General features: G+C 47.8%; 1 protein-coding gene across 8 annotated transcripts; it reads right to left on the bottom strand.

The window, feature by feature from the left end:
- Positions 1-1,614: 1,614 nt before the first annotated feature.
- On the bottom strand, positions 1,615-23,924 carry Pex5 (peroxisomal biogenesis factor 5). Of its 8 annotated transcripts, none has more exons than XM_013110396.3 (16): positions 23,802-23,924; positions 23,057-23,219; positions 22,759-22,794; positions 22,320-22,452; positions 22,027-22,158; positions 14,277-14,382; positions 13,771-13,861; positions 13,262-13,372; positions 12,941-13,036; positions 12,483-12,602; positions 7,922-8,065; positions 7,704-7,774; positions 7,152-7,364; positions 6,674-6,839; positions 5,435-5,592; positions 4,011-5,313 (listed from the first exon to the last, which is right to left on the bottom strand). In XM_013110396.3, exons 2-16 carry the CDS (start codon positions 23,201-23,203, stop codon positions 5,112-5,114), a joined length of 1,926 nt encoding a protein of 641 aa, XP_012965850.1. In that variant the 5' UTR covers positions 23,204-23,219; positions 23,802-23,924; the 3' UTR covers positions 4,011-5,111. The 8 variants fall into 8 exon arrangements, with proteins under 8 accessions (XP_040593404.1, XP_012965850.1, XP_012965849.1 ...); XM_013110395.3 differs by having other exon boundaries at positions 23,057-23,509; positions 23,802-23,876; XM_040737470.1 differs by lacking the exons at positions 4,011-5,313; positions 23,802-23,924 and adding an exon at positions 1,615-2,920 and having other exon boundaries at positions 23,057-23,653.
- Positions 23,925-24,329: the final 405 nt, after the last annotated feature.

Genomic DNA, 24,329 nt, shown 5'->3' on the forward strand with positions numbered 1-24,329 from the left:
GCAGCCAGTGCTCTTAACCACTGAACCATCTCTCTAGCCCCCACGGCAACACTTAAAAAGGAAAACTGATGTGGGATGTCCTTATGTATGTTGCAAATATGTGTTGCTTTTATTGGTTGATGAATAAAGCTGCTTCAGCCAATGGTTAAGCAGAGTAAAGCCACACGGGAAATCCTAACAGAGATAGAGGCAGAGAGAATGTGGAGTCAGGGAGATGCCATGTAGCTGCCAGAGAGGCAAGATACAAGGCATCATTGATAAGCCACAGTCATGCAGTGATACACAGATTAGTAGAAATGGGTTAATTTATGAGAGAGAGCTAGCCAGTAATAAGCCTAAGCCATTAGCCAAACAATTATAAATATATATTAAGTTTCTGAGTGGTTATCTCATAAGCCGCTGTGGAGATCCAGTGGGTGAAGAGAAACTGGTCCAGGGGGACCAGGCAGAAACCCATAATAGCTTCCAACTACCAAAACCATTTAATTGTGGTGACTCACTTACAGTTCAGAGGTTTAGTCGATTATCACCATGGCAGGACATGGCAGCATGAAGATAGACCGTGCTGGAGAAGGAACTGAGAGTTCTACATCTTGCAGGCAACAGGAGTGAACTGAGACATTGGGCAGTATCTAGAGTATATATGAGACTTCAAAGCCCACCTTCACAGTGACACACTTCCTCCAACAAGACCACACCTCCTAATAGTGCCAGTCCCTTTGGGGACCATTTTCTTTCAAACCACCACACAATTTTTCTTATCTTAAAGTTTTCACTGTAGAAGTCTTTCACCTCCCTGGTAGGTTTATTCCTCTGCTTTTTTTTTTTCTTTTATGTTATTGTGAATAAGGTTTTTATGTTTCTTTTCACCTTACTTGCTGGAAGTGTTTATCAGGTGTAAGAGTTTTCTGGTGGAGTCTTCCCGGTCTTTTAAGTGCAGGATCGTGTCATATGCAAATGGAGATAATTTGGGCTTTTCCTTTCCTATCTGTATCTTGTTTTATTGCCCTGGCTAAGTGAGATCCAAACATTGTATTCCAGCTCTGAGTAAGAACAGAGAGTAGGCCTGTTTGTCTCGTTCCTCAATTTCAAGGAAATACTTTGAGATTTTCTCATAGCATATATTGGCTATAGGTCTGTGGTGTCCACCATCTGTTGAAATAGCTCCTTCTGTTCCTATTGTCTTCTAGGCTTTTCCATCAAGGGATGCTGAACTTTGTCAGAGGGCTCCCCCCTACCCTTGCTTTGGGCATGGATCTTGTGATTTTGTTCTTGAGTCTACTTATGTGCTGGCCCGTAATTCTGATTTGCATATGTTTGTTCTAGTTTGCTTTCTATTACTGTGATAAAACACTAACCAAAAACAACTTGGAGAGAGAAGCCAAGGGAACTGAAGGAAGGAGCCTGGAAGCAGGAACTGCCCAAAGATGGCTTGGGCCTCGATGAGGTAGGCCGTCCCACAGGCAATCTGATGGAGGCATTTTCTCACTTGCTATTCCCCTTCCCAGATAACCATAGCTTGTGTCCCACTGACAAAAACAAAAACAAAAACCAAAACAAAAAAAAAAAACCAAAAGCCAGAACACCTCCATCCCTGTAATAAAACCAACTTAGTCATGATGCATAATTTTCTTTTATTCAATTTAGTTTCTAAGTATTTTATTAAATCTTGTATCAACTTTCACCAAGGAAACTGATTTAGAATTCTTCTTTTCTGTTGTGCCTTTATCAGGTGTGGGTACCAGTGACTTCAAACATGAGTGGCAGGGCTCCAAATGTTCCTTTATGTTGAGGTCTGAGGACTTTCTGGAGTCAGCTTATGTGGTTCCAGGGTTTAAACTCGAATCGTCTGGTTTGTCTGACAAGTACCTTTTCCCAGGGAGCCATCGTGCTAGCCTCGAATTACTTCCTTCCTGTGCAATGCCCATCCTTTTCTCCTTGCTTATCAGGTATCCTAATGTTGTTTTTGTGAATCTCCAAAGTTCCCCCTTTCTTTAAAGTAGTTTTTTCTTATTCAGACTTCTCCCTTATAGGGTCACATTGAGATAGCTTCTAATATACTGTCTTACCTGGAACCCTCTGATTGCATATTCTGAATAAGTGCAGGGGAATTTGGGAGGAGTTGGGAGTTGAGTGGGGAAGAATATGGTCAAAATACATAGCACGAAATTCTCAGAAATACATTAAAATTAAGCATGTCATTGTTCAGGGAAGAACTCATGTGCATAACTAGTATTAGAAAGCAGTGCATCTGAATGCCTGTACCTCTGTAAGGCCAGCAGCGAAGACTGACCACTCACTCCAAACATGTCTTCTGTCAGCCTCCCCAAACGGCTGCTTTCTGGCAGCCAGCATCAGGTTCCCTCACCACCTGCACATAAGCCCTGTGGCCAGAGGCAGCCTCGGTCTCCAAAGCCATGACTTCCTTGCAAAGAGTTCTTGCCAGGTTCATCACTGGCATGCCATCCGGGAGCTCTGAGGCTGTCCTGTGCATAGGCATCTCACCTACGGTGGGGTTCCCTCTCCAGGTCTGAGGTTCTCCCTTCTGCTCCGCAAGTGAGTGTGGGTCACACTGAGGCTTTGTCCTGAGGGAGAATAAGCCCTTCAGTGTGCTCTCTTAGTAGAACTTCCAAAAGCACTCTTGACTCATGGCACATTCCCCTAGGGAGCAAGGTCCAGTGACCAGGAAATTTAGTCATCCTCCCCAAACAGAGAAGAATGGATCAGCATCTCCACGATTCAACATGTCTTGATTCTTTAACACACTTCCAGTGTACACTATTCACTCAGCAGGCAGGGACCAAATGTCTGCATGTGTCCACAATTGTGTAGTCAGCAGTCAGACACTGTATCAAATGCCACTGTGGAGCAACAGCGCCATCGATGAGGAGTGAATGAGATGACAAGTTTTCACAATAATCTGAAAAAGATGAGACAACCCCCCCCACCCCACCTTTAAAGACAAAAATCTTTAAAGGCCTAAATCCCAGACTTCCATGAACCATGGAGGAGTCTAATGGGCTCTTACAGGGTAACATGAAAGGAACAAAGCTATTCAGTCTTCTAAGATTTCCAAGAACATGCAAGATTTTTGGAAGAAAAATAATTTGAACTTATTGAGTCCACAGTGCCTGGAACTATCCTTCTGTGGGGGACAAAAACAGTACATGATGTATCTGAAACTTGGGGTGGAGATCTAGGCTGGACAGTCACCAGCATTATATGGTCGTCACACCCACAGGTACAGATGAGGGCTCCTAAAACGATGGACAAAGATGGAGTCCTGAGGACCATCAATGGCCAATGAGCAGGCAGGTAAAGGGACACATAAAGGAGAGCCAGGCAGAGACCTAGAAGAAAAAGTGGCCACCCATACAGGTCTATTGGTCATAGCCATATAGATTTCACAATGCACACTGCAGTCTGCCACTCACATGGGCTATGCTAATGGCACCACCACCCCAGAACCACATGGACTTGTACAGCCAGGTGTGGTATAGCGTCTGCTTAAATTCCAGGTAGGTTAAGAGCAAAAGTAAATCCTCAGCACTGAAGACAAAAAAGACCCAAGATTACACAGCACTACACAGTTCCCTTTGTAATAGTAACATTATGTTTAAAAATATAAGAGGAGGAAAAGGGGGCTGGAGAGATGGCTCAGTGGTTAAGGGCACTGACTACTTTTCCACAGGACCTGGGTTCAATTCCCAGCACCCACATGACAGCTAGTACCTGTCTCCAAGATCTGACACCCTCACACAGACATACATGCAGGCAAAACACCAATGAAAATAAAATTAAAAAAAAAAAGAGGAGGGAGGAAGGGAGGGAGGGCTAAAACACCAGGAACCATGGCAGGTTGCTGGCACTCAATAATTCTGCAGGGATGGATGCTTGTGAGAATTTAAAAGACAGAGAAGGGAAAACTTGAACATTAATCTGCCAAACACTGACCAGCCTCCCATCACCCAGCATTAGCCAGCAGCAGAATCCTACCCACACCAGCTCAGTTTATTCTTCATACAAATATTTTACATTTTATTTTTAAATCATTTACACATATGCATACAAAGAAAAATAAATTTCAGGATGGAACCTTGGGATCATGGCAGTTTAAAAAAAAACACATCTCTGATCATTAGCTCCTGAAGACAAGGCAAGAGGCTTAGCAGTCACTTGTGGGGGCGTGTGTGTCTCCCCACACAGAGGACAGTGAAGAATTCAGCGGCTCCCTCAGCGTCCCTTGATCTTTACCTTGTGGAGGTAATATGGGGGAGGGGATTTTTCAATGGTAACACTGGAGCCCCCCGCCCCCCCCCACACACACACTTTGTTGGGAATTTGGCAAGAATACAACTTCTGAACCAGTTTGCTACAAGAGTTCGTTCAGTTCCTACTTACAGTTCTCTCAAGGAGCAGAGGGGACTTCAGGACTGACCACACCCCCTACTGTCCTGCCTCAGACTCTGGGCTCCTTCCACAAACGTGTCTCCCTCCCCCCCCCTCCTCGTCCACGCTCCCTGCAGTGATGAGCATCCACTGCTTCGGAGTCCACCACAGAGAACAGAAGCCAGCTCACTCCCATGAGTGACACAACTACGAGCACCTGTCCCAAGCTGGGCTCTGGAGAGCGCGTTAGCGTTTCCGTTAGCAGGCCAACAGCTAGCATCCATCCCACACAGCTGCTGGGAGAACCTCTTACAATCAACTGCCCAAGGAAGCTGGACTGTTACCAATTCCCAGGAAGAGCAGGGCAAGGAGAGACTTACAAATGTGGTGGACCCTAGCATAAATGGCAGCTGATGACAACAATTTCCCTATGTCACTGGGTCCTACCCAAACGCAGCACCAAGAAAGGGCATGATGAGCAGAAAGAGATCTGGAGCTAGATATACAGCCCTTGAATTACCAAGGGACAGAGACAGCTCACTCCCTACAATTATGTAGGACCGAGGACAGACTATGCACCCCTACTTCGGGGCAGCTCCTGAGAGGTCGTACCGCTTGTGGTCATCAGCCCAATCCCTTGGTAGGCCCACTGGAGGAGAGGGAGTCACATCCAGAGCGAGGACCCCTCTAGGCAGACACTCACAGGGCAGCCCATCCCACTGTCACTGGGGCAGGCCAAACATAGCTAGGAGGGCAGACAGATCCCGAGCATCAGCTGCCCCATAGGCATCACTCTGGCCTAACATAGATAAGGCCAGCCGCAGGGTACTCCAGATGTTCTCTGACATGGCGCCCCCCTCACCCCGAGGGCCCCGGCTCTTCCTCTGCATGTTCAGGGCCTCCAGAAAGTGTTCCACAGCCTCACTGTAGGGAACAGGAATGAGAGCTGGTGAGGCAGATGGAGCATGGGGAGGGAGCATCAGAACACGAGAAGTCAAAGCCAAGAAGGCAAGGCTCATCTGTTCACAGAGGAACCCGTACTCACCGGTGAGCCCCAAGGTTGATGCAGCTGATGCCTAGGTTATAGCGAGACCGGATATACCCAGGCTGTAGTTCCAGGGCTCTGCGGTATGCGGCAACTGCTTCTTCACTCTGGTTCCCATTGGCTAGTGTGGCCCCAAGTTTGTTCCACAGCAAATAGTCCTGGGACAGAGAGAGAGGTCTGGGAATATGAGTTAGGCCTGGACCAACTGCTGCCGATTGTGCTGCCTACTCCGCTACTGTTTGGTTACTGTCTGTTACTGTCTGGTTACTGTCTGGTTACTGTCTGGTTACTATCTGGTTACTGTCTGGTTATTGTCTGGTTACTATCTGGTTACTGTCTGTTACTGTCTGGTTACTGTTGGTTACTGTCTAGTTACTGTCTGGTTACTGTTGGTTACTGTCTAGTTACTGTCTGGTTACTGTTACTGTCTGGTTACTGTCTGGTTACTATGTGGTTACTGTCTGGTTACTGTTTGGTTACTATCTGGTTACTTTCTGGTTACTGTCTGGTTACTGTCTGGTTACTGTCTGGTTACTATTTGGTTACTGTCTGGTTACTATTTGGTTACTGTCTGGTTACTGTCTAGTTACTGTCTGGTTACTGTCGGTAACTGTCTGGTTACTGTTTGGTTACTATGTGGTTACTGTCTGGTTACTGTCTGGTTACTGTCTGGTTACTGTCTGTTACTGTCTGGTTACTGTCTGTTACTGTTTGGTTACTATCTGGTTACTGTCTGTTACTGTTTGGTTACTGTCGGTTACTGTCTGGTTACTGTCTGGTTACTGTCTGTTACTGTTTGGTTACTGTCTGGTTACTGTCTGGTTACTGTCTGGTTACTGTTGGTTACTGTCTGGTTACTGTCTGGTTACTATTTGGTTACTGTCTGTCTGGTTACTGTCTGGTTACTGTCGGTTACTGTCTGGTTACTGTCGGTTACTGTCTGGTTACTGTTGGTTACTGTCTGGTTACTGTCTGGTTACTGTCTGTTACTGTCTGGTTACTGTCTGGTTACTGTCTGGTTACTGTCTGGTTACTGTCTGGTTACTGTCGGTTACTAACCCACTCTCTTGCCCTCAGTAGCTCCCGGTGTGCTCACTAGGGCACCCTGTGGCGTCACCCACTCCGTTCTGTGTCCAGACACTCCTGTTCTCCCCTGGCCCCCCTTCATTTCCCAGTCTCCCCAAGACTCTCAGGAAGTCTCCCAGGATGACTCTTGAACCTTTCTCCCCTGAGGCTCACATTGGGACGGACACTGAGGGCAGCCGTAAAACAGTCCACGGCCTTGTCGTACTCCCCACTCAGGTTGAAGAGGACCCCCAAGCCACACTGCACATCAGGGTCAATGGATGTGGGGTCCAGACGCACAGCTGCCAGGAAGAGCTCCTTCACTTCAAGAAACAGGGAGCTAGGTAAGGAGAAGAAAAGCACAGGTAGGGAGCTGGGTCTATCTGTATTCCTGACCTCCAAACAACCCCTTAAAACCAGCCGCATCCCAGGGTTCCTCAGTGCACCTCCTTCACCCAAATTCCACTCCACAGTCTGCTCTGCTTCATCCAGCAGTGCATGGTAGAACACTGAGCTCCATCAAGCTGACCCTGAGTAACCCATTTCACTCTTAGATCGCTGGATCTCAGCATCCCGAAGCTGCCCAAACCAAGGTCATGTTCTCACTAGGACTCCAATTACCCTCCTCATCCTGGGAGCCCCATGCACTCACTCGGACAACAGGGATCCCAAGACACGCTTGCTGGGGCCCAGTCCTGTCCCACTCGCCCCTTCTTCGCCAGGAGCCACCAGATGGGCGTAGGCTGGTGAGTAGCGGAGCCAGTCTCGCAGGGTCTCGCAGGCCTGCCGCTGCAGGGACTCATTGGTGAAGCTTACAGCCAGTGCCATCAGTGCTGTCCGGTTGTCTGGCTTCAGCTCCAGACACCTGACAAGGGAAGCAGACTGAGAATCTGCAAAGGACACCAGCAGCCCTCGGCACCAGGGGTCCATGGGCAAGCTCTGAAATACACTCATGGTGGCCTCCTTTCTGCCTGCTCAGCTTAACATGGAGAAGGATCCTCCGGCCTTCGAGTTAATATGAAAGATCCCACAACTACACCCAAAGCTGACAGAGGATCAGAATCAAGCCTTCTGCTCCCTCCTCTAGCCATTACTGAGCTATGCTGACGTGGACAGTCTCGGGTTTATTTGTATACTCGCAGTCAGAAAAGACAAGGAACTGGTGTCTGTTAGGCTAAAAGCACCCTCACAGCGGCACACTCACCTCCGCAGGGCACTGATAGCCAGGAGCTCCTGCTCATTCTCAGCCTGGGTGGTACCCAGATACTGCCAGGCCTAGAGAGAAGTTGACAGTTCCATCACTGACTTCGTGTCCTCTCTCCCATGGGCTTCCCCGGCATGCTGTCTCACTGGCCCCAGGAGACCATGCCCCATCGGCATGCCTCTCTGGGCCCTCCCACAAAACGGATGGCGCCCACTCACTTCCATGTGCTTAGGGTCCTGCTGCACGGCAGCCTCAAACAGCAGCACAGCATTGGGCAGGTCTCCCTCCTCAAGTCGACGCAGCCCTTCTTCAAAAGCCTGAGGGTGGTCACGCAGCGGGTTCTCCTCCTCAAACTGGTACCCCTAAAGGGAGGGAATCGAAGGGAGAATTCCAAGAGGGGATCTAGGCAGTCAGGGCAGCACGGCTGGGAAAACAGCAGCCAAAACGGGCAGAGAAGGTGAAGGATTGCTTCCACTCAGATGTAGCAAAGTCCCCAAATTGTGAGGAGCATCCATGACAAAGCAAAGGCGAGTGCAGTGGCTGCAGAGCGAGCTGGCTGAGGATGTAAGTGTCTACGCTGGGTCATCAACTTATTTCCCAAGCCTGCACTGCTCGCCTCAGGCCCTAACTCCTAGTGTGACGGGACGCACGCACACATGACACGAGAGCCAGAGGCCCTGCAAGACCTGTCCAACTGGGGGGACTGCATGAACTGATGGGGTACATCAGAATGCTTAATTTATTCTCCATAACTACGTTTGCTTGTTTCTTTGGTTTTTCGAGACAGGGTTTCTCTGTATTGTTTTGGAGGCTGTCCTGGAACTCGCTCGGTAGACCAGGCTTGGTCCCGAACTCACAGAGATCCGCCTGCCTCTGCCTCCCGAGTGCTGAGATTAAATGCGTGCGCCACCACCGCCCGGCTGCTTGTTTCTTTTATTTTTGTTTGTTTGATTTTTAGGCGGAGTCGTGTCATGTAGCTGAGGCTGGCCTCAGACTCACAGCTATTTTCTTTCCTCAGCTTCTCAAATGCTGACATTACAGACATAAGTCACCATATTGGGCTTCTAGACTTTAAATACAACTGGGACCCCAAAAGCTGGCTGTCAGAGAATGCTTCTACAAGACACTGTTCTCTTCCAGCTGGGGGTTCTCCACTGAGAAAGTCACAGTGCCACCTAAGAAGCTTGCCGACTAGCATCTGACGTGAGACAGGAGGACAGCAGGATGAGGTGAACGTCACTGGTGAGCCACAAGGCTTTGGACAAGTAAAATATTCTTTGGGGGAGGTTACCATCACAAGTAAAATATTCTTTGGGGGAGGTTACCACCACAAAAAAGAACAAACACCACAGGCACGTCACCAGATGGTTTGGTGAACAGTTTCAAACACAGTGCAGACATGGAGAACTTAGCAGCAAACCTTACAGAATAAAGACAAGATGTCCTGTTCATCATTGTGAAACAAAGAGTCAGAAGGGCTATGTTCTACATCACAAGTCATCGATGCAAAGGACAATTAACAATTGCAGCGGGGTTCAAAACACGAGACTGGCTGCTGGAGCTGACTTTGAGAGAAATGTGTCATATGGATAGTTAGGAATATTAAAAATTCAGTAATGACCCTACTAGAAGGAATAGCATGCCTTCTCAGTAAATGACCAGACGATAATACTTCACACAGGTCCTACTGCAACTACCCAACTCCACCACAAGAGGGCAGAAGCAGCCAGAGGAGGTATGTAAGCAATGGGCATAGCTATGTCACTATCAAATTTTACTCATGGACACTGATCTTTTGTTATTACAAACTGTATTACTCTTTTGATTTCTTTCAGTCATTTAAAAATGCTAAAACCATTCTGAGCCACTGAACCATTTACAAATGAGTGGCAAATCCACTTATCCACAGGTCACACATGCTCTAGATCATTTGAATTCAATAGAATAAATATGTTCACACTCAATCTTAACTGATGTTCATCATCAAGCCATCCTTTAGACCACTCTGTGGAAAGCAGATTGTTATCACATATAATTTCCTAATGAATAATTTATGCCTCAAGGCTGAGAGCCTTACTAAAAGTCTTAAACCCTGTTCACTAACAGTGCCTGTAGCTACCTCCATAAGGTACAAGGCCCCCGTGTGAGCAGTCAGCAGTGATGAATGTTCTGGCGTCTCCACAAGACAACGTGACAAATGAATACAATCATCTCCCACACGTGAGTTTCCTCTCGAGCCCGTAATCTGTCGTTTCTAAGGTCTCACTGCTCAAAGAGGAATGAACTGCTATCTCCCTGTGCAAAAGAAAGCATTTGCATGGATGGGGAAAGAACGCTCTGAGGGAGCCCTTCATGGCCTACAGGGTGCAGAGAGCTGAGCATGGGAGCTGAGCACTGCTACACATCCTGAAAGCTCTCACCCAGCCAGTCATCTCTTGTCTGATCCACTGCCTTGGGCTGTTCCAAACTCTCACACTGTGGACATAGCACACTTCAAAGCATCTCTATATCACAGAAACACTTTCACTAACAGTGAACAGTGATCTAAGGGTTATCAATAAAAAAGTTTAATTTTTAAAAAGTATAAAGAGGGAAGAGGAGACAGCTGAGTGGATAAAGCACTTGCAGGTAAACAGGAGGACCAGAGTTCGGATCCCCAACTCCTGAGAGCAAAACCCAGGCAATCATGTGGTCCAGTTGGAGAGTGGATCCGCAGGGCAAGCTGGCCAACTAGACTACAGCTGTGTCAGTGAGCTCTGGGGGCGAGAGAGAGAGAGAGAGAGAGAGAGAGAGAGAGAGAGAGAGAGAGAGAGAGAGAGAGGGAGGGAGGGAGGGAGGGAGGGAGGGAGGGAGGGAGGGAGGGAGGGAGGGAGGGAGGGAGGGAGGGAGGGAGGGAGACAGAGAGAGGCCCCGCCCCAGGCAGGAAAGAGGAAAGCAATGAAGGAAGACACCTCATGTAAATACCTGACCTCAGCACACACGTGCACACCACAGACACATGCAAAAATATAAATAGCCCTAAAAAGCACAGAAAGACCTGTGAGCTAATAATAAGTGCTAAATTAAGCTTCAAATTTAAAAAGTTATTCTGCTTAGTATGTCATAATTTCCAGAGTAATAAACACTAAGAGAAAATATTACCCATATGAAAGCAGTACTTACATCTCCATTTATCAAACGTATGGAAATGTCAATTATAAGTTAACAACATATCGAATTGCTAATGTAGGACAATGAAAGTGCTACTCTATAAGAGGAATTTATATTGTGGCAAAATACAAGGTGAGATCCCTAGAACGAAGCAGGCCCTCAATGTACCACACAAGACCATTCTTGAACAAGTCCAGAGCAGATGGCAATACTATAGTCCCATTTTCCCTTGTAGCAGGTTACTCCCTTCTCACCAGTCCCTGAGTCTCACGGCCCCTCAACTTCCCTCTCCCACCTTGGCACAGCTCCCTGTGTCGAAATCCACCTCCACCACCCAGCTCCGCATCTCAGGGTCCAGTCCTTCCTCCTCCACAGTGGAGCTGAGAAAGAGGGAGGGCTGAGAAAGAGTTACTCTGATGGGGGATGTTCTTCTGTACACTGTGAATATGTGTTTCTCCTATTGGTTGATGAATCAATGCTGACTGGCTAGTAGCCAAGCAGGAAGTATAGGCGGGGCTACCAGACTAGGAGAATGCTGGGAAGAAGAAGGCAGAGAGGAGATGCCATGTAGCTGCCAAGGGACAAGAGGGCCAGGCATCACCAGTAAACCAAGACAAAGTGGAGATACACAGATTAATAGAAATGGGTTAATAATTAAGAGAGAGTTAGCCAAATAAGAAGCATGAGCCATCAGCAAACAGTTGTAATTAATATAAACTTCTGTGTGTTTATTTGGGATGGGACAGGACAGAAACCTCCAACTATCATTACTCCGTTCCTATTCTGTCTTCCCTCTCATGCTTCAACTCAGAGGCTCAATTATCAGTCACGTCCCCAGTGATCCTGCAACTCACAAGCAGGTTTACTCACAAACATCTAAGCCAAAAGCTCACATTACATGCAAAATCCAAATATCTTCACCATAGACTACTGGAAATGTTCCTATTGTTTAAATAAGTTAATGTAATTCTTTGAAATCCTGAATTGGGACAAAAGAGCCTGTTCCTACAAGAGATCAGAGCTTAAATGAGAGCTGAGGGTATAGCCCAATGGGATAGTTAAATGAGAGCTGAGGGTATAGCCCAATGGGATAGTTAAATGAGAGCTGAGGGTATAGCCCAATGGGATAGTTAAATGAGAGCTGAGGGTATAGCCCAATGGGATAGTTAAATGAGAGCTGAGGGTATAGCCCAATGGGATAGTTAGTCCTTTCTAGCACACACCACCCCGGTTTGATCCCCAGCATTTGGGAGTGGGGGAGCAGGTGCTTGAACTCATGAGGTAAAAAGAAAGCACATATCACAGCATGGACAAAGAATGATTCATCAACTCCCACTGTCCAGCAGAGGGGCCAGCAGCAGATAAATTGTCCCAGTACAACCAGCGAAGAGGACCTACCCATCTGTTCCTAGTGTGTCGTGTGTGAGGCCCCCTCATGGGCGTTATATCACTGTGCGATGTGCAGAGGTATTCTTACTAACCACCGAATCGCAACAACACGTGACCATTCAATTACTGGACAGCAGGAGCCAAGGTATCATCAGACTTTACAGAAATAGGCTCCAAAACAGCAACAGCTTCAGCATGGAAACTTCCCATTCCAGAACCTGGAAAGCCAGGGACTCCTACCTTGTCATAGGAGGCGGATGTGAGGTCATCATAGTCAGAAAGCCAGGGGTGCGCCTCAGCATCCCGTTTTGCCATCTCCTCCAACTCTGCCTGCAACTTGTCCCAGAAATCGACATCAGACTGTAAGGAAGGAGGGCAGAGAGAAAAGGCGGTGCTTCATGGCCACTCCACCCCTCCCCCACTCTACTGGAGTGTGTCCCTAGGGCTATAGGTACTAAACTTCAATGTGTCAGCAACCATCAGAGAAGCTTTTGTAAAATGCAAATTCCCCGACCCTACCCCCAGACTGATGCAGGAATGTGGAATGATGTCCAAGAAATTACATTTTTTAAAAAGCACTTATCCTACACGGATGACCCATTATGAGACAATGGTCATCACCCTGACACTAACAAAGCCATACTCCCCATGAGAGGGCATGGCCCTAGGGCACTTGTGTTCACACCAGCTGCTCTCACCTCTATAGCTGACTTGGCTCGTTCAAATTCTACATCAAGGGCAGACGTGTTGTTTCCAGATCTTGTGAACTGATCAACCCAGGCCTCTGATGTGCCCTGTGACAAAAGATGATCAGTACCACCTCCACCAACTTCCTTTCCACTAACAGAGTGACCGAAAGCCCACTAGACACCACCAGCCTGGGTGTTCTCCGAATCTTTCCCCACCCACTCACAATCTTGATGCCACAGGGCAACCTGTCATAAAACCCCTTCCCACTGAACACTGATCCAGCCTCAGGCAGCAGTCTTCAGGTGGGCTGGGGAGTGACAATGTCCTACCTGCTGCTGTATAAACTCTGCTGCCCACTGTTCTGCCTGTGCTCGGCCCGACCCTGCAGCGGACTCCAGGGACACCTGCCCCTCGCCAATCTGTCGCACGAATTTCAGGAACTGGGGCACAGAGACACACAGAGGCACCTTGGGACAGGACTTCTAGGTGCACACTCTCAACTATGCCCAAGGAGACCCTGCACTCACCCCTCCCTATAAACATCTCTAGCTGCAAATCAAGACAATGCTAAAGACCCTAAAAAGAAAACAGCAGAGATCAAACACATGGGGGTGGGGATGCTCTGCCTCCACAGAGTTGAGAAGGCACAGGAAAGACCACGGGTTAGTTAGTAGACAAAGAAATGAGGGAAATAGTGGCAACATGCAGCCAGATCCAAAATCTCTGTTCCCCAGAGGGAAGACAGCTCTAGAATCTTAGCCCCTCTTTACAGCACAGTAGGGAAAGGGAAAGAAGGTTTTGGCCTTCAGTCCAAGCTCAGCAACAGGAGGCAACTCACCTCAGAGTTAGCCAATTTGGGGTCGTCCACCTTGGACACAAAGTCACTGGCTGTGTGCTGCAGATCCTCCTCAGGATGGTAGTCATCGTACCTGTGGTGAGAAGGAGGATTACGTCATCCACCCACTGCCCATGCGCTTCTGCAGTCCTGGCCCACGGCAAACACTATCATTCTTGAGGGGAGAACAATGCTGTCCCACTACCGTAAGGAACTACAAGCTACAAGTTACAGCAAAGAAGGATATCTCAGTGGAAGTTGGAAAGGGAGGGAGAAGAGAATGGCGTGCTCCAGGAAACATGGTGCGTCGAGACAGTTACAAATCCCTAACGGAATAGTTAGGGCTACCACCAACAGGTGAAATACCAACAACACTAGTGGGAACGCTAACAAATGAAGGAGAGAAGAGCCTGCAAGCTGGGTGTGGATGGAGAATGGAGATGGGGGAGGCTTGGAAACTGCCCAAAACATACTCTCTTCATGCCATCCAAGAAAGACACTGGACTCACCATCCATCGGTGGTAGAAGATCCTTCTGGCTCTCCCAACCACAGCTTTTCCTCAGACTGCTCCAGATACTCCTCAGCCCATCGGGCAGGGGACACAGACAAGGGGTCTGCAAACGGCAGTTGTGGAACTCATCAAGACTTCAGTGTAAGGTCAGAGAAAGAGAAAGCAGTACAGACTCACTGACACACTTAACCAAAGCAAAGCACACAGAACCCTGGAGAGTCCCCCAGGAGAGATATTCTAGTGAACCCAGCAGCCTCTTCAGTGGCTGAATGAAAGTTTATGGAGAGCTGGGAACAGGAAACCTACTAAGGAGGATCTGGAAAGAACTTAGCACTCCCAAGGCTGAACCAGAAGGCTCGAAAGTTGAAGGCTATAGAAAGAGCCCGTCTATAAAGGAAAGTAGGGTAGAAAGAAAGATGATTCAGTGGTTAAGAGCACTGGCTGTTCTTCTAGAGAATCTGGGTTCAATTCCCAGCAACCACATGGTAGTTCACAGCTGCCTGTAATCTTAGTTCCAGGAGACCCAAAGTCGTCTTCTGACCTTAAGGGAACCAAGCATACAAGTAGTGCACAGATACAAGTAGGAAAAAAATACACATAAAATAAAGTTTTTAAATCTTTAATAGTGTATATCAGCTGTACAAAGTTAGAGCTTCAGTATACCAATTCCATACATCCATACAATGAGTTTTGTCCATATTAACTCCCTCTTTCTTTTGGGGTGATGGAGGTTTTGGGATGTCTCTGTATGTAGTCCTGGTTGTCTTGGAGCTCAATAGGTAGACCAGGCTGGCCTCAAAATCATTCAGACCCATTTGCCTATGGCTAGGATAATGGCAGAAGCCTCCATGCCCACACACACACACACACACACACACACCCTTTACTTTCCAACTTCCCCTCCTCGTTCTTCCTTTCCCCTTCACCATCCTTCCAAATCCTTTTCCTTTAAGTCTGCAGTCCTCAGTAAGAAGCAGGGAGCATCAGGGTTTCCTTATAGGAACTACACAAAAAGTATGTGCCAAACCAGGACATACCACAGCACTCACAACCCCACCCGGCGAGAGGCAGGGTGCTTGCAACCTCCTAGGATGCCGCAGGCCCCTCCACCCAGAGATAACAAATACTACTCTGGCTCTTGTTGCTGTTTGGGGTTTTTTAAGACAAGGTCTCACTATGTAGCCCAAGCTGGCCTTGAACTCAAGATTCATTTTAACAGGCCATGTTTTTCAGTCAAATTCTGAAGTTACTTAGAAACTCTAGTGACAAAGGGCACAATGAACATGGGAACAAACATGAATGAGGGCACTGAACTCTTTCTCAACTCCTTGAACTTTGTCCTACCAAGCAGTGAGCCGATGAGCACTGCCGAGGTAACAGAGAAGACGCAAGCCCAGGCTGCTTCGACTCTGCCCCATTTTTACATCCCAGGTGCTGACAAGGTAATCCACCCCCAACCGGGAGGTCTGACTGTCCTGCTGTCGCGCTGAGAAGGCCCCTCACGCCCTCAGTATTGGTGTACATCCACCTTACCTAAGACTTGCCTGAACAATTTCAACAAAGCAATCTCAAACTCTGAGAAAATAATGTCAACTCTTACAGAAAAAGAGCCAAAGGTCTCAGAATGCACACACCTAACTGTCAGGAAGTCATGCCTGGTTGCCAGAATAAAAAGCATGATTGACAATTGTTTGGGTTTACAGATCCCGTGTTTTAAGAACCCTCAACAACTCCAGGCTCTGTCCTTAGGTAACATTTTTCTTCTTCCTTTACCATAAATAGACGGTGGCTTACATATGAACCCTGAAAAGCAGATTTCGGTAACACCTCCTCCCCGCTCCTCTTCCTGTCCTGTTGAAAAGACCACTGTGCTGCTCACTCTCCATTGCCTCCTTGCTCTCTCTCTGGCCACGAGTGATCCTGAGACCACAAAGTCACAAACCACTTCTGAAGAATGTTCTCATCAATAGCAAAACAACAGAAAAATCTACAGGCCTGGACTTTATCACACACACGCCACACTTTAGGGGGAAAGGAAACACAGGTGAGAGACGCCATCCTTACATTGCTACGATTCAGGGCTAGGTGTGCACATCAGCGTTAAGTTCCTGCCTAGCATTCTAAAGGGTGTGAGTTCAATCCCCAGCACCCCACAACAGTAATAGCAACAACAATCTAACACAGTTTGTCTCTGGCTCATGCATACTGCTCTCAAGATGCTGAATTTTCTGGCACTAGGAACCTGCCCCAACAAAGGAATTAGATAAAATAAGCAAATGAACAACCTTTTGTGAGAAATCCTTACAGAAAACCGGGTCCATTTGGACCTGAAACTGAAGCAGTAAAGCCCAAAGCGAGCAGTGACTCTTGGGTCACATATAAGAAGCAGAGCTAGAGCCAACGGCCTGGACTTCACCTGTGTTTGCACCACACTTCTCACTGAGCACTTCTGCTGCAAGCTAAAAGGTCACTCAGAACTCCCTACCCTAAGCAGTGAGAGTGCTGTGGGGAGGAGCCTAAGGTCACCCTCATCCAACTCCAACTCCACACATCACTCACTGTGCCTTTCAGAGTACTTACTTTAACTTCTAAGTTTCTACTTCCTTATCTATAAAACAGACAACAGTTAGCTCATAGGAGTGTCTGCAAAATTAAAACACAGAGGCTGGGCGGTGGTCGCACACACCTTTAGTCCCAGCACTCGGGAGGCACAGGCAGGCAAATCTCTGTAAGTTCAAGGTCAGTCTGGTCAGTAGAGCAAGTTCCAAGACAGAAAGGGCTACACAAACCCTGTCTCAAAAAAACAAAAACAAAAAACATAAAAGGCAGTAACAAATTAGTGCTATCTTACTGTCCGTGGAGGGCAAATCTTCCGGAACACCACGGAACACCACAGGGAGACGGTTGCTCCTGTACTCCACACTCCTCCTATATTCAGGGAGGAGCTGTCACCAGCACATTCTGCCGGGCTTCAGACAACTTTCCCTGTAACAGCACTAGCTGGCAGCTCACGTTGCCCTATGAGCCTCACACTGTGGGAAGACTCATTTTCAACCCGGGTCTTTTGAGATGAGAAGATCCACCTTTAGTCCGGGTCTTTTGAGATGAGAAGATCCACCTTTAGTCTGGATCTTTTGAGATGAGAAGATCCACCTTTAGTCCGGGTCTTTTGAGATGAGAAGATCCACCTTTAGTCCGGATCTTTTGAGATGAGAAGATCCACCTTTAGTCTGGATCTTTTGAGATGAGAAGATCCACCTTTAGTCCGGATCTTTTGAGATGAGAAGATCCACCTTTAGTCTGGCCCACACCTGCCTGTAGATTATGGCTGGAAGTCTCGTCTATTCCAGACATGGAAGAAGGAAGCTTGCACTCTCTGTTGGCTGTCCTCTGTGTGTGTTCTGTAAGTTTCTGTTCCTCTAGAGAACCCTGATTAATACACACAGTATTCAACTGAGTCTGTCTAAATTCAGAATACCTGCAGGCTGAGTTTCATCTCCAGATCTGACTAAGCACAAGATTCTGACTGGCCAGAAAACACATCAGATGTTTCTATCAGTAGTATGAGAGACCAGAAAAGGGGGGATGGGTCTCGTATGGTGATGGCTCTTGACTGGGATGGCGCTTATGCAAATCTACACATCTGATGACGCTGCATGACACTGCTCACACACAGATAATGGCGTGCAAAACGGAACAAAACCAATGAGCTCTACAGACCATACCGAAGTGAATCCTGATCACCTCTGGGGGACACTGAGGTGGTAACACATGCTTCCTACATGTTTTCTTCTTATTTATTTTTCCACAATTATCAGTAAGACCATAAAATTGTCCATATAAAAAACAACTAGTCAGGTGGTAGGGATGCACACCTTTAATCCCAGCACTTGGGAGACAGAGGCAGAACTGAATTCAAAGTCAGCCCAGGCTATGGGCTACGTAGTAAGACCTTTCCTCAAAAAAAAAAAAAAAAAAAAAAAAAAAAAGGCACACATAAGGATGATGCCAGTAATCCTAACATTCACCAGAGACAGCCACAAATTTAAGCTGGAGGCACACCAGGGCTACAGTGAGATTATTATCTCACAAACACCAAAAAATAAAATAGCTAGTAAGACTTTTAAAAGTATAGGATTTGTCTCAAATCTACTTATCCATAAAACAGCAGTTAACTTAAATCACTAACATACCAGCTACAAACACTAAGAGAAAAACATTTTAAAATATGAACTCTGGGGCTGCAGAGATAGCTTGATGGTTTATATAAGGGTTCTTCCAGATGGCCTGGGTTCAATTCCCAGGCCCCATTTGGCAGCTAACAACAACCTCAAACTCTAGTGCTAGGGGATCTGATGCCCTTTTGTGGTTTCTGCAGGTAAAGCATACATGTGACACACAGACAAACATGCAGGCAAAAAGACCCATGCATATAAAAGAATAATAATACATCTTTTAAATAATGAATTCCTAGAAAACCACTTCTTTCAGATTTTGCTCCCAAATCTCTATCCATACATACATTCATTCATTCATTCACTATCAAAGACCTACCACAACAGGACAATTTTACAGAGACCAATTTCACACAGCACCCACATCCGGGCCTCTGTGAATGAAGCAGGTATAGTTGCAAACGAATGTGCAAAACAGATGAGCTCTCCAAAGACAACCAAACAGGTGAGGCAGGTCCAACATGTTTTTCTAAGGCTGTTCTCATTTATAAATTAGGGAAGATGTCACGGACAGGAAGCAGTTATAATAAAATCAGGCTCACATTGTGCTTCACTGCACACACAGTTTGGGTTGTTTTGTCTGTTAGTTTTAAATTATGGAAATGACTAATGCCCACCCATTCCAGCAGAAGTCTTTCTGTACTAAGATGTATCGCTTAAGGTTAAGGTTTGTGTAGACACCTGAAAGGGCCGATCCAGCAGAGGGTTTCTGGCTAGTTCAGATTCTGACTTGAGGCAATTCCCCAGGGAAGACTTGAGAGTGTTCTGAAACTGAGATTTTAGAAAAGTACGGCCACTGGGTACAAGTAGGCATGACTTTGGATATCATGTCTCCTACTGACACTGTAACAGGTTTCCAAATCTCAGCCTAGCAGAGGGCTTAGAACTAATAGCAAATCCTAGAACATTGTCTGCTCTCCTTGCTTTAGGAAAGGGCATCTGGGTGAAATGACTTATAACCGCTTATACTCATTGCTGGGCTCTGGGGCATTTCTCTTGTGTTTGGAGGAAGCCCTGCCTTCAGGAGGGTAAGAAATGGTCAGAGGAGAAGCCAACTAAGTCCTCAACCCAAAAACCTTCAACTATCCAGGACACTGTGACTGCCTGAGAGGCTAGAATCTTTTGTAACTTTCTCCATTCATATCTCTTCTCATCCTCGGATTTCTCAACAAAGAAAAAGGCAAACAATGCTTCTCAGTGCGCGATCAGGAAGAGGAAGGCTGAGGACTGCCCTGAGGACTGCCCTTCCCCTTCACCCAGTCTGATAGGTGTGGGAAGAGCAATCAATCCGCAGGGAGGCATGAGCAGAGGATGCCCCAAACACACACATTAGGCTAAGATTAAGTGTGCAGCCAAGAGAGAAAAAGCATAAAGTTCAGGCCTGGCAGGACAGACTGACAGCTTGGTCCACAGTCAAACCCCAACTACACCCTAGGGAGAAACCTAAACAGTGTGTTGCCAAACAGTCTAACATGTGCTCATCCATAAATCAGTGCTGCCCTCAACCACGGCCAGGGAAGCCTCTCTCTGCAGTGGTGAGCAGGTTAGGCAGACTCAGAACTGATCAACGTGCTGAGAATAAGTAAGTGACTACGGAGCACTCAGTCCTGACTGGGACATCCATCCTAATCCCCCTCCCCGGGGAACAGCTCAGAAGGGGGGGGGGAGAATGTAGGAACCGAAGGATGGCGTGGGGTGCAGTGACACACTGTCTTCAGGACATGGCATGCCTATTGCACCCACGGACTCATTTCAGCTGTAGTCACCTGCAGGTCAAGTCGAAATCAGGTGACATCTGGGAGGCAGCATGAACTGGCCTCAGTGGGTTATTAATATCAAAAAAGAAGAGAAAAGAGGAGAGGACACGGGAGGCAGCAGGGCAAGTTTGGTATCGAGAGGGAGCAGAGAGGAGTTGGGAGCTCTTCCAGAGAGCTGGGTTACATGTGGACAAGATGTACTGTTTACATGTATGGAAATGCCTAAGAATAAATAAAAGCTAATCTATTAAAAAAAAACTAGCTGGGCGTTGGTGGCACACGCCTTTAATCCCAGCACTTTGGAGGCAGAGGCAGGTGGATCTCTGTGACTTCAAGGCCAGTCTGGTCTACAGAGTGAGCTCCAGGATAACCAGGACTGTTACACAGAGAAATCCTGTTTCAAAAAGAAAAAAAAAAGCAAAACAAAAACTAAATCACTTATAAGATTGTTACCTTAAGCAAGTTACTTTACCTTAAAAACTCAGTATTCTTATCTATAAAGTGATTCTAAAAACAGTAGCTAGAACTTGGGTTCTTGAGTTTAAACAAACAAGAAATTCAATACACTTAACAGAGAGCTCAGAGCACAATAACTACATAGAGCTAATATTATTTTATCATCATAGATGACCTTTACCCTCAAACACCATTCGTTCAATAACCATAATAGACTGGTTCCTGGAACTCATACAGACACAAAACTCTACAGATTCCAGCCTCTTATATGAAATGATCTATTTGCATATAACCCACACATATCCTCCTGTTATTTTAACATCCCTAGATGATTTTTAATAGCCAGTATATAATATAAATGCCATGTATATAGTAATCACATGGTTTAGAAAATAATGCCTATACAAACACGCACACACAGACAGAGCCAGGCACAGTGGTTCACACTTGGAATCCCAGCACTCAAGAGGCTGAAGTAGGGAGACGTGTTACACAGGGATTTAGAGAACAGCCTAGTCTACAAGAGACCCTGTCTAAAAACTCAGAAAATATGTATACTTTTAGTACAGACATAAGGATTTTCCAAATTTTTTCCATCCACAATTTGTTTAATCTAGAGCTAAGAGACCTACAGATACAGAGGTGGCCTAACTTCTGAACCCCACAATCCTACTTTCCAAGACCCCAGTTCTACTCAAGATGGCTGATGCCAGACTCCCAGGTGCTCCGGTGATGATTTCTCTCTTCCTGGACCATCCATCCCATCTCTGGCTCTCCCCACTAGGCTAAATGGCCATCTCCTCTTTCTCACTCTCCTCCCCCTCTTTATTTTCTTCTTTCAAACCCAGTTTTCTACAAAACAAAACAAAGAAAGTCAGATGGTGGTGGCCCACACCTTTAATCCTAGCACTCAGGAGGCAGAGGCAGGCGGATCTCTGTGAGTTCAAGGCCAGCCTGGTCTACAGAGCGAGTTCCAGGACAGCTGGAAAGCTCCAAAGCTAAAGAAAAACCCTGTCTCCAAAACAAAGCAAAGCAAAACAAACAAACCCGGTTTTCTTGTTAATATGTTTTGATTCCCTATGATTACTACAAGAAGTCACATCTAATGTCCTACAGAAATGAATCAAGAAGTCATCACAGCTAAAAGTGACCCTAAGAGGAATTAGTACAAGAAGTCACATCTAATGTCCTACAGAAATGAATCAAGAAGTCATTACAGCTAAAAGTGACCCTAAGAGGAATTAGTACTTCAGTACAGAACTTTTAAACAAATAGTACAGATTTTCCCACAAGCCTCACCTGTGACTTCGGCGATGAATTCTTGGGACCAGTCCGTCTCATTATAATCCTGCGCTACATCCACAGCATCTCCAGCCGCAAGAAACTCCTGGGCCCAATTCTCAGACAAGGCCAAATCTGCCACCCCAGGGGCTGAAAAGAGACAAGAGTAGACTCGGAAAGGGAAACAAGCGCCCGTCACTCCTGGATGACACCTCCTTTGCCTCCTCACTCTGCTGACACCAGCAAAGTCAAAGGATAGGAGTCCTCTGTGCACAGAAAACACTGCTCTTCCCACCAGGCCCTCAACCCACCTCTCTGAGGAGCCTGGCGAAAGTTTGACTGTTCAATCTCCTGCATCTCTGCCAGGAGGTCATCCATCTTGAAGGTCTGAGGGGCACGGGAAACAAGGGGTGCATTCTGGTCCTGCAGGAACTCTGCCACCAACTATTACAGAGAGATGGTGAGATGAACCGTTAGGATCGGGGGCTCAGAGAGGGGCAGGGCCCACTGGATGGGGATACTGATGTCAGACAGAAAGAAAATAGACACTGGAGACAGCGAAGGAAAAAAGTCTATCTGTAAATTTGGGAACCAAAAAGAGTAGAAGAAAACATTGACACACAAATCTCATTTGGTGAAGAGAGTTCAAAGTGAAGTATGAGTGGACTGTTTAAAAGTTTAAAAAAACATCATCATAGACCAAAAGAGACAGACAGACAGACAGACAGACAAGAAACTTGTTGTATTTACCTCATCTTCAGAACCTACTCCCAAAGGCTTGGAAACCTAAGGAATGTAGAAGAGGCAATACACACAATGAGGGGGGGTCACAGGCATCCGGAGCACCCCAGCTCTAACTACTGCTCAGGTGACTGAGGCAAGCTTTCACGACGCCCCGGCTTCTTTGTCTATAAAACAGTTGTCCTCCTCTGTGCAAAGATGCACAGGGCTCACACCACTGTCACTGCGTGGTAACAGCTATTACTTAGAACAACAGAGAAGGCAGCCATGGGCTGACAAATGAGCTCTCCCGCTCTAGAACACTCACCGTCTCTGCAGCTGAGGCTCCTGGGGGCCAGGGGCCAGGCCTCAGTCCCTCCTGCCGAAGGGCCTTGTCCTGGGTGAAGTGGGTGGCCAGCTTCATGAGCGGGTTGGCACCCCCACATTCGCCCTCCACCAGTTCCCTCATTGCCATGGTGACCACCAGCTCCCTGATGGACAGAAGATTAGAACTGTGGTCCCAGGGGCAGTCTCTCCCAACGCACGCTTCGGCCCCTATGTAGAGCGGGTGGGCCCACGTCTGTCCCACGCGGGCCAGGCCTCCAGGGCCAGGCGTCCTGCCGCTGGCCACCCGCAAGCTGTGTCCGAGGCCAAGGGGAGTCTGTATCGTCCTGCCTCCCCACTCCAAGCCGCGGCTTCCGGCTAGGGTCCTCCCGCAGCTGTCACGACTGCATCTCAGACACCACCCGCCAACAGCAGCCCGACAAATGGGCCTGGACCCCTGGGGAGCACGGGCACCGCGTCATCAACCCGACTGGACGGGGACTCTGACCCGACCGGGGAGAGCGGGAACGCCGCCGACCGCACACCTGGACCGGCACGCCAAGCCCGGGGTGCGCTGCGAGACCCGATCCCGGCCCGCGTCACCTGAGCCCCTCCCCCGCCGGGCCGGTCCCGGCCCCGCGCCCCCAGCCCCTCTGGCCCAGCCCCGCCCCCGCCCCCGCCCCGCAAGGCCACCGCAGCAGCCGAGACTCGCGGCCCCGACCCCGCGCCCCCTAGGCTCCAGTGCTCACCGCCGCGGGCCGCACCGTAGGACCCGCCGGGCCACCCGGGGTGGGCTGGGGGAGGGGAAGGGGCGGGAGCCAGGGGGCGGGGCTCGGCCTTAAAGGGACCCGGACCGCCGCGTTGCGGCCCAGCTCAACGGAAGAGGGTGAGGGGGCGGGGCCTTAAACTGCGCGGCGTGATGGGCGGAGCCAAGAGCCTTAAAGGAGAAGTCCTGGACAGTTGGTTTGGCGAGCTCTCCAGTAGTCTCTAGAACGCCAGAATTTATTTTGTGGAAAATTCAGAGGAATGGAGCTAGGAGAGGTTTCTCGTGCTTTGGAGGAAAACCAAGGTTGGAGGATCCAAGGCTCAGCTCTCTTTCCTAGGTCTTCTCTTTCTCTAAATCGCCCAAACAGAACCTGGGAGATTTCGTGGGGTCAAATCTGTGACCTGCTTCGGCCTTCTAGACCTCACCCCCACCCCCACCCCGCCCCTTCCCACGTGCTCCTTCAGGACAGCGTCACAGCCTCCAAGGCTTGCCCCCCTGTTCCTCTCCCGTG

This window comes from Mesocricetus auratus, unplaced genomic scaffold (genome assembly GCF_017639785.1).
Source record: "Mesocricetus auratus isolate SY011 unplaced genomic scaffold, BCM_Maur_2.0 Super-Scaffold_100676, whole genome shotgun sequence".
NCBI classification, from domain to species: domain Eukaryota; kingdom Metazoa; phylum Chordata; class Mammalia; order Rodentia; family Cricetidae; genus Mesocricetus; species Mesocricetus auratus.